This window comes from Typopeltis vanoorti, chromosome 10 (genome assembly GCF_054136105.1).
Source record: "Typopeltis vanoorti isolate ZY-2024b chromosome 10, IOZ_Tvanoo_1.0, whole genome shotgun sequence".
NCBI classification, from domain to species: Eukaryota; Metazoa; Arthropoda; class Arachnida; order Uropygi; family Thelyphonidae; genus Typopeltis; species Typopeltis vanoorti.
The window spans coordinates 63,243,561-63,261,994 of NC_143558.1; the positions used below are offsets into that span (position 1 = coordinate 63,243,561).

General features: G+C 36.8%; 1 protein-coding gene across 2 annotated transcripts in view; it reads left to right on the forward strand.

Moving 5' to 3' along the window:
- LOC150102464 (uridine diphosphate glucose pyrophosphatase NUDT14-like) overlaps positions 1 to 18,434 on the forward strand; it is a 70,884-nt gene that overhangs the window by 30,152 nt on the left and 22,298 nt on the right. For both annotated transcript variants that reach the window (XM_090398777.1, XM_090398778.1), the window contains one exon: positions 8,603 to 8,667. In XM_090398777.1, coding sequence (XP_090254903.1) covers positions 8,603 to 8,667 — 65 coding nt within the window. The remainder of the gene's footprint in view (positions 1 to 8,602; positions 8,668 to 18,434) is intronic.

The window sequence follows — 18,434 nt, forward strand, 5'->3', positions numbered from 1 at the left end:
ATCCCGAAGAATATGAAGAAAATCTAACCACCGATAGTCAGCCAAAAGAGATTTCACAGAAACAATTTGAAAATATTTTTCGTACAGTTGAAGTTTTTAAGCAGCAATGCTTAGAGGCTGACCCTGATGAAGAGAGAAGCAGTAAAATTTGCAGAAGAGTAGAAGAGGCAATAGGGCCATACCGTCGATTGTATGAAAAAAAGAAACATAATGCCTGCCAAACTATGTTAGCTCAATTCTTTGTTAAGAAGTAGAATAATAAATTTATATTCTGAATGTGTTTTATCGTCTTTCAGCTTCATGGTTTTCCTTTAACTATGCCCTGAGACATACCTTAATTCTTTTATAAAAAAAATTAAGGTTCAAAAAAGAAATTTGAGGAACGAATTATACTTTTTTCCATAGGTTATTATATTTGATTGGTATGTTTTTGATTATTGCGTCTGTTTTAAAGAACGCATTAGGAGCACTAATTGAGGGATTGCTGTATATATTTTTCAACCTATCATTTGTAGAGATATATCAGCAGTTTTTTTTTCTGTCTTTTTTTTTTGACTGATGTATTTAAACTTACATATATGTTAAGAATTAGTACATTTCTTATATGCTGATTGCCACTGATATGTCCTCAGAAGCTTATTACCTTCCCTAAAGATCTAGACAGCAAATCTAGCCTCAATTCGTCAATTCTAGCATTAGTTTGCAACAACAGTTTATTGCTTTTCTCTTGCTTCATGTAGTTGTGGCATGCCATAAGTGGAAAAAATCAAAGCGAAACAAGTACATGCAGAAAAAGACAAATTTTTCATATCCACTTCTCAAAAAATATGTGGTCTTAGTTTTAACCTCAATTATGTCCATTTTCATCTCCAGCCTGCCAGAGTACACTTACTTTTCTTAACAAAAATTAGGCTTTCAGCTTCTTCAGTATCCCTTCAATATAACACACAGCTTGTAACCTTTTCATCCCAAAATACATTTTGGGATAGACTTTATATTTTGCCATACTGAACCAGCAACTGTTATCCTTTAATGACACTCTCAGCCTCTACAAATTATTTGTTCTCTTTTCATTCATTAGGACATATGTGCTTGCCAAGACTCAAGTTAATAAATTGAAGGCATTGCTGACTGTTTTGTGCATCTCATGTGCCAATATCCCATTCAGTCTAGCTGCTGTATTCAAACCAGGCTTGTTTTCCAATAGCTTTAATTATTAATATATAGGTATCTCTATGGAGTCAATGACTCATTCCAGGAGACCCACACTGTTATTCACGCAATACCTATCACAGCTATCCTTAACTTATTCACCATTGGAATACTCACAACTACCTCTGGCAATCCATTCCACTCATTCACCACTATCCAAGAAAAGAACCTAGTCTGCACACCATTACTAACCACACTCTTATACAACTTTCAGGAGTGACCCCTTGTTCACCTGCTACTACTACTCATCTGTTGAAAAAAAAAAAATGTTTAAATTTTTTTTTTAATCTTAACAAATCCCTTTAACTTATAAGTTTCTATCACATCCCCTCTCCTTCACTTGTCAACTAAACTATGCAACCCATACACCTTCAATCTATCCTCATAGGGACCATTCTACAACAAATTTTTCACCAGCTTGGTCACTCATCTTTCCTCTCCCATTCTATTTAAGTGACCATACCACCTGAGATTAGCTCTGCTAACGCATTCCTGGATGCTGACAATGTCAAGGTCTTTCCTAATATCCTCATTCTTAATATGATATTGCCATTGATGCCATCTGTTCATGCCTCTAATCTTTCTCAGGACTCTCATATCTGCGGTCTCTAGTCTTTGGTCAAGTGGTTTACTTCTGACTCAGCTCTCAGATCCATAAATTAAAACTGGTTTGAACACTGTCTTGTATACAGCTAATTTAGTGTTCCGACTAATTTCTCTCTTATTCCATATGAATTTATTCAATTGACTTCCCACCATACCAGCTTTGCTGATTCGATTCTGTTGTCTATTTCTATATTTAATTTACCATCTTCAGTAAAAATCATGCCTAAGTAGCTGAAATGTTTTACTTGTTCCACAGGTTCTCCATTCACAACACAGTTGACATTTTCAATGATTCTGCCTATTTTCATTGTCTTTGTCTTTTTATTGCTGACCTTCATACCATATTACAACAGCAATTGAATTTAGTCAGAAAATCTTGCAGACTTGTAGCGGATTTATTTAGAAGTATAACATCATCCGCATAAAGCAAAGAGCTGACATTAACATCTCCAATTTTGATATCAGGTTTAATACCACTTTCCTTCATAATGTGATCCATATAGATAATGAATAACAGAGGGGATAATGTACATCCTTGTCTCACACCAGATTTAACATTAAACCATCTTCCTGTACTTCCTTCAATTCTAACTGCTGACTTACAACTCAAATAAAGACTAAGTATTGCTTCATATAAAGCCCCATTGACACCATATAACTGCAGCGTATTGAATAGCTTCTCTCTTGGCACCTTGTCATATGCCTTTTCCAAATCGACAAAACTTAAATACAGATCTTTGTTATATTCCCATGCTTTCTCGACTATTTGTCGTAAAGTGAAGATCTGATCCTGACAGCCTCTATTTGGCCTGAATCCAGCTTGTTCTTCACCAAGCTTTTCTTCCACAATTCTTCTCAACCATTTCTCAAGTTGCATAGATCTTGCCAGGAACACTCAGTAGGGAAATACCTCTGTAATTCTCACATTCAGTTTTATTTCCCTTTTTATATATGGGTACTATGAGAGCTCTACTCCAATCATCGGGAATTTGTCCCTCTGTCCAGGCTTTCTGAACTATGCAGTTCAGCCACTGTAAGACTCTTATACCACCATACTTCAGCATTTCTGGTCGAATATCATCTACTCCTGCTGCCTTTCCACATTTCAAGCCTTTGATGGCTTTTTCTACTTCAAGTATGGATATGTATTCCTGACTGCATGCCTGGTCAGTGTTTTTTATCACTGTGCTGTCATCACTGCTTGTTTCATTTAGCAGTTTTTCAAAGTAATTACTCCATACTTCAAGAATATCTTTTTCTACCATTTTCATGTCACCTTTATCATCTCTAACTCCTTTTACAGCACTCTTTCCTCCATTCCTAAGCTTCTTCAACAACCTCCAGCATATTTTGCCACCTTCTTGATATTTATTTTCTATATTCTTACCAAAGTCCTCCCATGACTTTTGTTTAGCTAGTTTTACACACTGTTTAGCTTTCTTACATTTGTCTCTGTATTCTGTAAGAGTAAAAGCTGACTTATTTGCCAGGAACTTTTGATATGCTTTCTTCTTTTCCTTCACTGCCTCTTTAACTTCCTGTGTCCACCAGGGAGTTCTGATTTTTTTATCCTTGCACACAACCTCACCACATGCCTCTCTGGCAGAATCAATCAATGTTTTCTTCAGACTTTGCCACTGAATCTCCAAGGTTTGATTCCTGTTCTCAAACTCTTTCATTTTTTCTTCAATAATCTTTATGTATTTTAGTCTGCAGTTCACATCTGAGAGCTGCTCAACTTTTATTCGCTTTAAAACTTTCTTACATGTTATTCTTTTCAATATTAAATTCAATTTTATCCTGCTCAAGACTAAATGGTGATCACTACCAATTTCAAATCCTCTGTACACTCTGGTGTCCTGCACCAGGGAGAAAACATCACTATCAACAATAACATAGTCAATGAGACTTTTCTTATTCCTAGCCTCTTCTCTCCATGTGAATTTGTGCACATTTTTATGTTGGAACATGGTGTTAGTAATAACCAGTCCATGTCCTGAGCAGAAATCCAACAGATATTTGCCATTATTATTAGCTTTGCTCTTTTCTCCAAATTTTCCCAAAATATTTTTGTATGTCTCACAATCATTTCCTACTCTGCTATTTAGATCCCCAACAAGGACCAACTTTTCCTTTTTCATTGTGTCAGTTGCTTTTTCTAAAGCATCAAAAAATTCCTCTACTTCTACCTTAGTAGAACCTTCTGTGGGACCATAGGCACAAATAAGTCTCATTGTCCAGTTCCCCATTCTCATATTTGCCCACATTACTCTACTTGAGACTGACTGCCATTCAAGAAGATTAGCCTCGTATTTTGTATTGAATACTATGGCTACTCCTTCTTTTCCTTGATTGTCATTGCCTGAATATAACATTTTGTATTTATTGCTCAGAAAGATCTCGCCAGTTTTGTTCTTTTTTGTTTCAGCCACCCCTATTATGTCGATCTGGTACTTATCTAATTCCTCAGCTAGCTCCATTTCTTTGCCATTCAGGCTTCTTACATTGATAGTACCGATCTTTAACTCTGGTGATGTTGAGTTGGGGTTTGTTTTCAGATTTGTTCCAGTAGCTGACTTTTCGCTGTTCGCCCTGGTTCCCTGGCGAAAACAACGGGAGCCTTGTTTAACCGGGCGATGCCCCAGGCCGGCATGAAATTTTGTCATGTTGTACCATCATTTTTTATTTTGGTTTAACCAATAAGAATACAATTTGGTCAGTTAAATCCCAAATTGCCAGCCCATCCTCGTTCATTCAGTATCAAAGTAGATACCCAACAGGGTGCACCACGAGAAGGTGAGGATTGGACATTAGGTCAGAAGCCCTGGTCGGTTCTCCGCATTCCTTGAAAGGCTATGTGGAAGTCTCCTCTCAGTTATACAGCTTTGACCCTTAAGCACCCCAGCACCCCACTCATCTCTGAATCCTCTCCATCACCTCTTGATCGCCAAGAAACCCAGGTGACCAGATCTCTGCACAGTAGTCAAGATGTTAGTGAATCATAGCCTTATAAAGATGGATAATAACCTTCCTATCTTTACATTTGTCAATGTGTCTTCTAATGTCCAATTAATCCTTTGAACTGTTTTGAAGTATGTCCTCTGAATTTCAAACCTCTACCTTCCATCACCCCTCAGATCCCTAGCTTCGTGCAGTTTCCTGTAATCCAGTAGCATCAATATGATACAAAGTATGTAATATTTTCATCTCAAGGTTCATTGCCTTACATTTTGCAACATTAAATTGACAACCATTGTGCTTTGCTCACAATGCTAAATCATCCTGCATCACCATTATTAGCTATTGCCCTTGAGCAATTAGTAAGGTATACATTCTGTATAAATTCATTGGCTCACTGGATGCAGGGGGTAAGTATTGTCCCCCCCCCTTGCATGCAGTGAGCCAATGAATTTATACAGAATGTATACCTTACTAATATGAACATTCTTGACAACTCGGCTATTTTCGGTGCATCTAATACTGTCCTCTCATCCACATTCACCATAGATATTCTTCCTTTACTTGCTATGTGGCAATATAATTCTGTTGGATTTGGTCTGGTTGGCTAACTTTTTGCATAATCTGATTTTGCATTCTCACCATGGTCATTACCCTTCTGGCCTGCTCTTAATGCTGCTCCTGAGCTTCATTACCACTCTTCTCACAATGTATGTAAGTGAGAAGAGTGGTAATGACATTCTCTTTATTTCTGCTCTTTAAAGTGTTTTTTGTCCTTTTTAACTCTCATGCAATTTATCCTCATAGCTGTGGATGCAGTCAAACTTCCTTTGGGCACTCCAACTTTTTTCCATGCACTATTGAATCTCTACCATGCAGTTTCTCATGACAAGACACTTCTTTAAGTTATTTATCTTCTCAGTTTGTTATAATCTAGTTCTACATATGTCCTTTCTTAAAGCACTTGTATGTATTATCACCTACCAAGTCAAAACCAAATGATCACTCACATCATTTAGAGATATAACTATCACCTTGTTTATACACATTCCATGATGCTATTACTAGAATGATCTGCTGCTTAAAGTAGTTATCTCTCACTAATTCTGTACGTTATCTTTTGTCACACGCTTTCTCCTTCCTTCAGTTTATTTTTCCATAGTTGAAATTACAGATAGTCTTCCTTGTATCCATGAGATTTATCTGTCTACTCAGTTCACAGCTCTCTTTATATGCTCCTGGTATTTTGCAGCACCCGGTTACATATTTTGTCATCCTGATTTTATATGTTTTCATAAGGAATGCCTGCCAGTTTTGTGTACTATAAAATAGTGGTTCTCAATGAGATCTGCAAGTTAAGGATTGTAATCAGTTCATCATGCTTTTTTTCCTTATCCATCATCTTAGTTTTATTGTCATTATTGCCTAGGAAAAGATTTTTCTAATATATATACAATATATCCCCCCCCCATAGGTTTTACAATTTAAATATCTTCTTTGTAATTATTTTGACATAAATTATAATTATAATTGAAAATAAAGTATGTTTTTGTTTTAATTCTTTACCCAAGCATAAGCATACAAAGTTTACACGTGAAATATCTTCATCAGTAGTCATTTTACTATTTTATATATAGGCTCTATGTACAGATTTCACATTAGTTGCCTGATTAATCCCATAATCCAAAAACATTTATGAGAAGGATCACTACTCAGAGCAGTTCCAATCTTTATTGAGGTCTCATTAGTAGGAGCCAGACCGAGGAAGATAGCAAAGTAAATCAATGCACAAGTCACAAGCAATATGTTTTCCATTTTACAAGCAGAAAATGTGTATAACCGTATTATTAAAACACTCTGGATCAGTATAGGTGTAGAAAGTTTTTACACTTGGTTACGAAATATTTTATACTTAAAAAATTATGTTCATGCTTTAATCCTTTACCCAAGCATAAGCAAACAATGTTTGTGCGTGAAGTATCTTCACACTAGTCTACTTGTATACAGAGAATTTTGACTTTACATCAGTTACCTCAGTATCTCATATTGTAAAAACATTATGGAAAAGGTAACTTTTGTAAAATACTTTATCTGAAGTATTTTAATATTTTGATATGTCATTTTAATATTTATATATAGAAAATATGACTTCTGCATTGATTCAACCTTAGCATCTTCCTGCTCTGGCTCCTGCTAATGAGACCTTAGTAAAGGTTGAAACTGGTTTGGGTCTGTGACCTTCTCATAATCTTTTTGACTTATGAGATACTGAGGCAAATGGCATGAAATCAATAGCCTTTTGATGTGCAAGCTTTGTTTGCTTATGTTTGGGTAATGTGTTAAAACAAAAATGTAATTTCTTGTTAAATATACTGTGACCAAGTGTAAAAACTTTTGGCAGTTATCTCTGATAGAGTAATTTACTAATATGGTGATCCACCAATGATCACTTAAGGCTTAAAGCTTAGAGACCTCTGATGCCCATTAGTGTCCACTGGATACTGAACAAATGAAGATGGGCTGGCTGTTTGAGACTTTGCTGACCAAATTCTGTGATGCCAGCTGGGGCATTGCTTAGCTGAACACGATTCCTTGCTATTTTCATGAGGGATCCAGGGTAAACAAGGAAAAGTCAGCTACTGGAATAAACTCAGCATTAGTGGAATCGAAGATTAGCACCATCATCATAGGGAGTATCAGTAGAAAAGAAATTTAATCAGCAGAAGAATTAGAGAAGTACCACTTGGAGAATTGATATTACTGAAATAAAGAAGACTAAAACAGGTTACTTCTGCTAAATTATAAATATAAGGATGTTATTTTCTGGCAAAAAATTCATCGCTTCCTTACAAGAAACCTTCTGTAGGAGTGATGATAACATTCAACACTAAACACAAAGATAAATTTCTCAATTAACAGGCCATTTCAAAGTAGATTTATGGGAGCAAATTTCAAAAACAGGAATTAGACAAAAGATGGCCTTCTCTAATGACTCACAAGATGAATTTTTTGAGCCATTAGAGAAGGCAGTTGGTATAAAGAAACTGAAGATTCTTGTTGGAAATATAAACAGCAGAGGTATGAAATGAAACTTAAACATATAGAAATGCTTTAGCAAAATATGAAGAAAAGGACAAAGCTAATAATAATGGTAAGCACTTGATGAATTTGTGTTCAAGACACTTAACTAGTCATCGCTAACACCATGTTTCAACATAAAGATGTACATAAATTCTCTTGGAGAAAAAAACAAAAAAAATTTTCTATTACACTCCTATGATGAACCAGTATTCCACGTGGTTAGCCTAGTGGCTTTGCACTTCGCAGCCATATGCCTGGGGAAGGAGTGTCCTGGGTTCGATTCCTGTTGCCAACATGAGGAGCTTAAGGATCTTCTTCAGCCATAGTCAAGTTAGCCGGTCTTGGGCGTGGACAGCAGGGGTTTTTCATCCCACAAGCAGGCAAACCAGCCCTGTGAACACACAGATCTACAGCCATAAATAGTTAACCCCCATGAGGGGGCTCAACTCGCCCCAATAGGGACGGGGAGAAAAGGGAGGAAACCCCATATGAATAAGTAAATAAATGAACCAGTATTATTGTTGACAATGATATCTTCACACTGGTCATTAATAGGAGTGTACAGGGTATTTGAAATGGAAAGTAATTATCAGTTTTAAACAGGTTAAAAATGAATATCATATTGAAACTGTACTTTTTTTTAGAATAAATTTAGTGATCTTTATTTGAAAGAGAAATGATTTAAAAAAAAATTGAGTTTATCATTTTGCTTTCCTTACATAATTTTTTTTTTTATTTGTTTCAGTGTGGCCACAATTATTTTTAATATTTCAAGGCATGTTTTAGTATTTGTGAAACAGTTTAGACCAGGTGAGGATAGGCTTTAAACTTTATTGCATTCTCTAAAGAGTATGGTAGTCTGTATTTAAGTATTTTAATTTGATCAGCAATGAAACCAAAAATGCATAATTTTTAATAGGCAAATGTTACTGTTGTTACTTGATTGTTGTATAGTTCATTTTGGAAAGGTGTCATACTAATCAGAGCAGTATAATAATTTTAGTTTAATCCTTTATCTAAGTGCAAGCAAACAAAGTTTACGCCTGAAGTATCTTCTGGACTGAGGCAACTCATAGTAAAGGTGGACCAAGCTCTCATCCCTCCTTGTCTCAGTATCTCCCATAATGCAAAGCACATCTCCTTGCAGACATGTATAATGCTATGCATTAAGGGAAGGGCCACTACCCAGACTGGTTTTGTAAATTTTAACATTTTGAAAATTTTAGAATTGTGACTTTTGCAGTATTATAATATGGGTTTTAAACTAAAAAAAAAAAAATCGCATATCTATAATTTGTATTGCATTATGTTTGAGAATAAGGACATTCATCATGACAAGTGTATTGCTGCTGTAAAAATGGCACATAAGATGCCTGTCACGTTAAAAACATGGTTGTCGTTTTGGTTCAGATTTTTTAAAACGAATAATTTAGATTTTAGAATCTAGCTTCTGACTTGTTGGAGTTTCTTTAATAATGGAGACAAATTTCTCCAGTCCACTTGTATCAGTGGATAGAATTTATGTTACCGTCATTAGTCTGTGAGTTCAAATCTTAATGTAGGCCTGAAGGCCTGGTATTTTATTTTTTTTTTTTACATTACAAACAGTGTTTATTCTATTTCTGAAATGTTGTAAATTAAAGATACCAAGAAATTATATACTTGGTTTAATCCTTTATCCAAGTGTAAGCAAACAAAGTTTGCACCTGAAATATAATCAGGATTGGGGCAACTTATATATTGGAAGCTAATAACTTCACATCACTTGCCTTAGTGTCCCATAATGCAAAGTACATATCCTTATAGGTATGTAATGCTGTGCATTATGGGAAGGGTCACTACCCAGACTGGTTTCAACCTTTATTGAGGTGTCATTCAGTAGGAGCTAGACCCAGAGGTGATACTAAGCAAGATGTTACTGTCTTTAAGAGTGAAGCAAAAATGCTTTTATAATTCCTGCTATCTGATAAGGTTACTGTGTAGGAGAAAGTTTATGAGCTAAGTGCTCTGGCCAGGTGGATGCGAGTTAAAGATCTTCGTAAGCAATTAGGATGGCCTTAGGTCTCTTATATTTGGAGAAATCTGATCCATCATAATTTGCTGCTTGTTGTACTAATTCATTTGGATGTGAAGACAATGTTGCGAAGAACTTTACTGCTAAAGATTGCAGGAAAGAGTAGATATAGTTGTATCCCGGTGAAGTTGGACATTTCTGATATACCATGGTGCATTTAAGATCATGCGTAGGCATTTGTTTTGCTCTCTGTAGTTTGAGGATATTTGTGCTTGAGGTGTGGCTTCAGGCTGGGGACACATAAGTAACAATGGGTCGAATCATCAACTGATAAAGGAGCAGTTTGATTTTGGTATCCAGCTGACTATTCCTATTGATAAGAGGATAAATCTGTGCAATGATTTTTGATGCCTTTGTATGTGAGGCTTTTATGTGTGGACTGAAGGTTAGTTTTCTGTTCAGCAGTACACCTAGATATTTGGCTTCTGCTCTCCAGGGAATCTTGGTATTGAATAGGAAGATGTTGTCTTTGGGAGATATTCAATTTTTAGTGAAAAGCATGGTGATACTCTTCTGAGGGTTTACTTGCAATCTCCATTCCGAGAACCAGTGCTCTAGTTTCAGCAGGTTTTCTCTTGCAGTTTCTTTGTGACAAGATGCGGTTTAATAGATCTGGCTAGTATAGCTGTGGTGTCATCTGCGTAGAGGGCAATGATAGATGACATTGGATTGTGCGGTATGTCCACCATGTAAATCGAGAAAAGTATCGGCGCCAGGAGGGACCCTTCAGGCACTCCTGCCAAGATTCGTTGCTGGGTGGATAATATATCATTTAGTTTGACTTGCATTCTTCTGCCGCTAAGAAATGACTTTACAAGGTGGACAAGGTCCAATGGAATGCCAGCTAAAATCAACTTGTATAGTAGTCCAAAGTGCCATAGTTTGTCAACTGCCTTTTCTAAGTCAAGAAAAATTGCTCCGGTGTGTTGGTGCCAATTGTAACTTGTGGTAATGAACTCAATTAGTCTATGGATTTGTTGAGTGGTGCTTTGAAACTGGCGAAAACCAAACTGTTCTGTAGGAAGGATGTTTAATTTTTTTACTGAAATTTGAATTCTGGAAAGGATAGCTTTTTCTCTAATTTTGTCCAAATTAGAAATCAGACTTATGGGACAATAACTTTGAGGCTGCTGAGGATCCTTGCCAGGCTTATAAATAGGAACCACGTCTGCCAACTTCCATGCAGAGGGAAAGTACTTGAATCTGAACATAGCATTTATTATTGTTGTAAGATGTACAATGGCCTTTCGGGATAGCAATTTAATAACTTTGTTGGATATGCCGTCAGGCCAAGAGGTTTTTTATTCTTTAAATTCTGTATAATGTCATAAATTTCAGCTGGAGAAGTAGGTGTGATTTGGCTGGTACAGGTATCGGACCGTTTCGGTACGTATCTGACATGGTGGTGGATTTTATAAATGTGATTGAAATTTAGATTATCGTATGAAGGGCTGCACTATTGTTCTAAATTTTTAACTATAGTTTCGGCGCTTTTTCTGCATCTGTGTAAACAATGTCCAGATCAGATTTGAGAGGGGGGGGAAGAGATTTGTTTTTGTTTTTGATATTTCTCAGCAACTTCCAGATGGTTTGATCACCAGGCTAATTTGTCTTCCCATAGTTTGTTTCTGTGGGCTTTAAGTACATCTCTCACTGCACTCATTTTGTTGAGAAATTTTTTGTCTTTGGGTGCCCTGTGTTATGGTATCTTTTTCTTGCTTTATTTTTTTCCCTAATTAAGTTCATTATATCATCTGGTAGTCATTTAGGCTTAGAGATAGTTGAATTTGAGGTGATAGATGCTATGGCTGCGTTGATTTGAGCAATAAGTTTATTGACTGCAGATTCAATTTCTTCCTTGGAATTAATATGAGGGATGGGATCAATATAGTTTGGAAGCATTTTGGATAATTTTCCCCAAGGAATAAAGGTGTGAGGCGATGGGGGAAGTCCCCTCTGATAACCCAGTTGGAGGAGCAGAATAGGACTGTGGTCTGATGATAATTCATTCAGCGATTCCTGGATGTGCTGTTAACATTCTTGAGGATGACTATATCCAAAACGTCGGAGGAACCAATCGGACTCTGGTGAGTTCCGGCCACAGCTGCACAATTGGAGCTTGTGTAGTTAAAGAGGATGCAGCCATTCCTATTCATAGACCTACTGCTCCAGGCATGATGTTTTGTGTTTAAATCTCTGGCGATAATGACCGGTACTTTAACTCCAAGGATGGCATCCAGATCTGAGGTCAGCAATATCGAGCCAGTGCATTATCAAGTCATATCCTTTTCTCGGCTAATCCTAATGATGAAAACCAAAGTCACAAAGTCTGCTGAGAAAAATCTAACATCTTCCATTGCAATGATGAACTAGAGAGAAAAAGCGTGGGATCTAGAGAAATCATCTTCAATCCTGTTCATCTAAATAATAACTTGAGCTACAACCTCCCAGATTGTCATTCAGCTGTAATCATGTACTTGCGTTCACGAGATGCTACTAGCACGCACTTTCCCAACAATACAACCACAACGATTTAATGTCAATTATGTATAGAGACACGCCATGATGTTCATAGTTTATTTAAGCTTCAGTGTTTTAGTGTTTTTTTCTTTTTTCTTTCTTTTATAATGTCACCTGATGAAGGCTGTTACAAGCTGAAACTAGTCATGTTTTTATATTAAAACCTTTTTACTTAAATCTCGGTTCTAGTCATTCGATTCTTTTTTAAATATAAATATATATATTAGAAAGAGTCTAGAGAAGATTCACGAAGGTCATTTTGTCATTTGAAATGTGGAGTATGAGGACAATTGAATGTGATTTGCAAAGCTTTGTGAATAGGAGGGGAGGGGAGATATGATTGAGACATACAAATTGGTCAGGGGCTGTTACCAAGTTAACATGGAAGAAGTTTTTCTTAGAATGGGAAAGGGGAGTAGAACAAGAGACCATCACTGAAAGCCGTATAAGAAGGGTGCTAGCAAAGGAGTGAGGAGCAGATTCTTTGCATCGAGAGTGGTTGGTGAGTGGAATGCATTGGCTGATTGTGTTGTGAATGTCATTATATCTAATCAGTTAGGGCACAGTTGGATGAGCTTTGTGTATGCTAGTGCATACCTCACATGATCATTCTCTGACTCCTTGCTGGTCAGATGTTAATAATAATGTCCATCATAATGTCAGCCAGCCTGGCTGGCCGAGTGGTTAGCGTATCTGCTCTCCAGCCAAAAGGCTTCAGGTTCAAATCCCGCCGTGAGCATGGATGTTTGTGATTGTCTGTGGAAATACTAGTGGTGGTGGTCGGCGGTAGATGGCGTTGGTATAGTTGCGGTCATTGGTAGATTGAGTGGTGGAGACAGAGTTGTAGAGCAGGTGCCCTCCCTCAATGAGTCTTTGGACTCCTTGGAGGTGTCAAATAATAATAATAATAATAACCGAGTGATGATGGACACTCATCACTCAGTTATGTGAAATTTAGGTATTTTCTAATAAAACCTGCACCAAAAGGTGGTTTTGGTAAGGCTTTGATTTTTATTTTTGAGTTGGACATTATATTGCCTTTGCTTCTTTAAACTTGTGATTATAACTATTGAATTCAACATACAACATATCTGTTAGTTTCTGAATCACTTTATTTTCTTATATGTAGTAATAGGCTAAACTTAATTTGTGTAATTTGTCTTCTTTTTTTTTTTTGTGGAAATTTTTTTTTTCATGGGTGTAAAACTACTTTCAAGTCATGCTGTCTTAGTGCTATTTTATATTATGTTAATTGGCCTGGTTAGCTGAGTGGTCAGCGTACACGCTCTCCAGCCAGAATGCTGTGAGTTCGAATCCCACCGTGGGCATGGATGTTTGTGATTGTCTGTGAAAATACTAGTAATGATGATGGGCAGTAGATGCCGCTGGTGTAGATGATAGTAGTTGGGGATTGAGGAGTGGAGACAGCATTGTAGAATAACCTCCCTCGATGAGTCACTGGACTCCCTGGAGGTGTTACATAATAATAATAATTTCCAGTAAACTGGTGCACTGTTGTAGTTTTCATTTTCCTGACTGTCAACTCAGTTATTGGGTATTTTGTAGGATAATATTAAGATTGTAGCCATTTTTACATGAATGTCTATCTCTCTCAGGTGAGTCATTTCATATCCTTTCTTGTTGTCACCACTAGTATAGCAAACAGTAAAGACACGCTCTAGTCTTTTGGAATTTAATGATACCTCATTTCTGGGCAGGGTGGTAGGAAGAAGTAGAATATCAACTATTTTGTATTGAAATTTTTTTTCTGTTCACTCACTGTGAATATTAATCCACGTTCATTGACTTAGATTTACATCAAGAAATGGAAATGTCCTGTTTTTTTTTTCAAGTTTCTGATGGAAAATATTTTAGGTTTAAATAGTTTCAGAGTAAGTACTGAATTCATTATTTGGTACCTGGCCTGGAGGAAAATATTAACAACATAGCAATATTTTTGGCTTGTGTAGTATTTTTCAATAACAGTGTTTTTTTAAAGATCCATGTACATATTTGTTAGATGTGGTGAAATAGTTGATTCACTTTCTAAGTCATCTTTCTATTCATAGTACCTCATTATTGAATTTAATATATATATATATATCTGAAGAATGTTGAAAAATATTGTCCTGTAATAAAAAGTTTCTTCTTTGAGCATGTTGATGAATGAATACACTTATTACATCTGAACTAATATAATCTGTAGATTCTAAGATGATGACTTTAACCTTACCATGAAGCCTTCTGAGTTTTTAAGGTGGTAAGTTGTTTTACAGATATGAAGCATTAAAAGCTCATTTAAATATCTTGCAAGGTTATACATTGGGGAATGTCTATCTGCCACTTTCAGTAGTTTGCCATTTTAGTGAATTTTGGATGCTCCATAGATCTGTGGGACTACAGGGTGCTTTGATGTTAACTGATTTTAATCTCTCCAGATCAAATTGTAAAAGGTTCTTAATCGAATTTTTAGTTTTGTTGTGGTAATTATCTGTAGGTGATGGTGTCTCTTAATCACCCAAACTTCCACATAGATAAAATATATCGAAAATATATGCTTCGTATCCATGTTTTTTTTCCTCAATAGTATCCAAATAATATATTAACTTCATTAGACACTTTGCTTTCATGTGATTATTCACGTGTAAGCATGTCAGGGCCAGTTCACTGGTTAACAGATCATCTGTTAACCACTAAACTGATAACTGTTTCATCTGTTAACCACCGAACTGATAACATCTGCTATCAACCTTCAGCACCAAAATATCCTTGTTGTGAATACTCTAGAGGAGGGTTTCTGCTTTGAAGATTATTCTGTTTTTGTGGCTTGCTGCCATTCTTATGCATACTATATCCACTATGTTACTGCTAAATTTATACAAACCTTTATGTATATTTGATATTATGTCTACTTTGGGAATGTTGTTTAGACATTATAGCAAAATTGAAGTCTTTACACACACTCCATTCAGCTTTGACAGAATGAGAGAGAGGAGTGTGTGAAGATAATTAAACTACTTTTACCACAAATAGCATATGGTGTTGTACAGTGCACTTTAGCTTTCAGCTAAATGATTTGTTTTAGTATATATTTCACGATACCACAGAGTTGTTGATGTTTGAGCATGCAATTGAAAGTGTATTGATTTTGCTATATTTACAAAGTGTACCTTGCATAAACAGTGTTGTTCATGGCACCATTGTGAACAAGAACAATGGTAGCCAAGATGTCATTGTTCAGAGGGTTTGATACGAGGGATTTCATGCAATATACCATGTGCTCTCTGTACCCTTTAGCAAGGGAGAATGGATTGGTATGAAAGTGAGAGTGGAGAGAAGAGTTTGTTGTTTGTTGGAAGTGTTTCATGAGTGAGACATCTGAAGAAGGAATACGAAGTGATGAATATTAATGGTGGAAGGTGTGAAATTGAGAGTATTATAGGAAGGGAGTCAAAGGAGTGAACAATAGTGAAAGAAATATGAATTAGTGAAATAAATGGAAGAGTGACGAAGATTGGAACAAAAAATGGGCATGTGAAATAGGTAATGAATAACTTGAGAGTGGCTCTGTGTGGGGATTCAATTATTAAAGGTGTGGCAAATGCGAAGGAGTAAAGGAGTATGAGATTTGTTTTCCTGGAGGTGGAATAAGCAAAGTGATTGAAGTATTGAATACAAAGAGTAAGCAAACAAAAGAGTTCGTATTGATAACAAATGATTTGTTTAGTAATAAGGAAAATGAATATCAGAAGGTTGTTGAAAGTAAAAGATAACAGTCTTATAAGAAAGGTAGTCAGTGTGTTGCCCAGGTATGATAGTGATGAGATGAATAGTGAAGAATATAAGTTCTCCCTTTATTTGCTGCACCAAATTTTACAAGAATTCAGTCATCACTAATTAGATATCAGGCTATAATCTATAATAAATTTAGTTTAATCCTTTATCCAAGTGTAAGCAAACAAAGTTTGCTCCTGAAAATATCTTCAGGACTGAGTTAAGGTGGTATATCCCTTGGCAACTTGTTGCAAAGGTGGATCAAGTTCTCATCCTTCCTTGTTTCAGTATCTCCCATAATGCAAAGCACATCTCCTTGCAGACATGTATACTGCTATGTATTAATAATCAAGTACAAAATAAACTTCCAACATCTTTCTCTAAATCCAGAGTAATTTAATAATAAGGTGGTACACCAGTTGTTAACTCGTATAGGTAAATATGACCTCTCCATTGCTTCTTGCTTAGTATCACTACTCTGATTCTCGTAGACAGGCTTATACGTTGGTTATGCATTTCTAAATAACTTAGGGAATTGAAACAACGTAGATCCGAATATAAATTAAATTATACTTTAATAGATATTTCCGATATTTCGGCAATGTCACATTGCCATTTTCTAAAGGAACTTACAAAAAGGCAGGTGCACACAGGCAATAACAATACAGTAACTGAGAATGAAGATATGAAGCTATCGTTCTCCTAGAAGTCCTGATGGTGCCCTCTGGCGGGCTAAGTAGGCGTTCTTGGCCGTTGGGCTGAATATCTGCTGATGTATGCCTCCCAAATTTGGGGCAGTCGCATACAACCAAATTTGTTGAGGTTTGGAGAGTTTCTTAGGGCAGAGGCTGATTCCATAAATAATCTTTCGAATTTATATTTGCTGCGGTGTATTATTGTTGCTTTCTTCCACCGTATTCTGTGGTGAGTATCCAGAGCATGGTCTGCAAGACCAGAATGGCTATACTTGTAAAACCGGATATAGTCCTTGTGTTCAGAAATTCTGATATTCGCTGTCCTGCCTGTTTGGCCAAAGTACGACAGTTTACAACTGCCAGGGACCAGGTAGGAATAGGGGAAGTGGTTGGTCTTTGGTAGAGCGGATAAGGGATGCCAATTTTCTGCAAGGCCTGTAACAGGAGGTGAGGTCATGTTTTTTTAGAATTTTGGTAATTTTTTCTGAGGTGCCTCGGATGTAGAGAATGGTGATGGATTTAGAGTAATCTTTTTTGTGGAGGAGGGAGGAGGGGGGGGGCTGTGGTTTGTAGGTTTTAATATTTTTGGGGGGGGGTAGCCATTGGCTGAGAAAGTGTTGAGGATGTGATTTAGTTCAGTGTTAAGGGCTATGTCATTAGAACAGATTAGTTTAGCCCTGTTGTATGGTGTTTTTACCACTCCATATTGTTGTGAGGGGGGGGGGATTGTTGGTGGATGTATCTGCCTGTATGGGTGGGTTTTCTGTAAACTGAGAAAACCAAAGTTCCATCAGGCTGGCGGGTGACTAGTGTGTCTAGGAAAGGGAGGCAGTTGTTTTCCTCTTTTTCCAGGGTGAACTTGATTCTGGCGTGTGGTTGTTTAAGTGTGTAAGGAAGGAGAGGAGTGTTTCAGAGCCATGTGGCCAAATAGCGAACACATCATCAACGTAGCGAAGCCATATGGTTGGTTTTTGTGGGGCAAAGGCTAAGGCTTTTTCCTCAAAGGTCTCCATAAAGAAATTGGCCAAGGGTGGGGAGAGTGGTGAGCCCATGGCTGTCCCCTCTATTTGTTTGTAGAATTTTCCCTGCCAAACGAAATAGCCTGAGTTTGACCACAGTTCGTGATTCAAAGTGCACAAAAGTTCATCTTCGAGGGTACAAATAGGCTTTATTTAGGCTTAGCCGAAATTAACGAAGCTATTCGTACCCTCGAAGATGAACTTTCGTGCTTTGAATCACGAACTGTGGTCAATTTTACATGACATCTCGTGTACCGCTGCAGACAAAGTTTGAAAAGATACGAGGCCAACAGATGAAGAAATTCGATAAATTAAAAAAGAATTCTACCGTCAATCCAAAACTTGCTGCCAACACTGTAATCAACCTTTCTTCAGTCACCCTGAAGCCTGAAGCTCTCAACGTGCTTTCACGTGGCCACAACTTCGCCATTGCTCCCAGAAAAATACCAAGTGAGGATATTATGATCCAGATTGAAAGAGGAATCCGCCACCTTC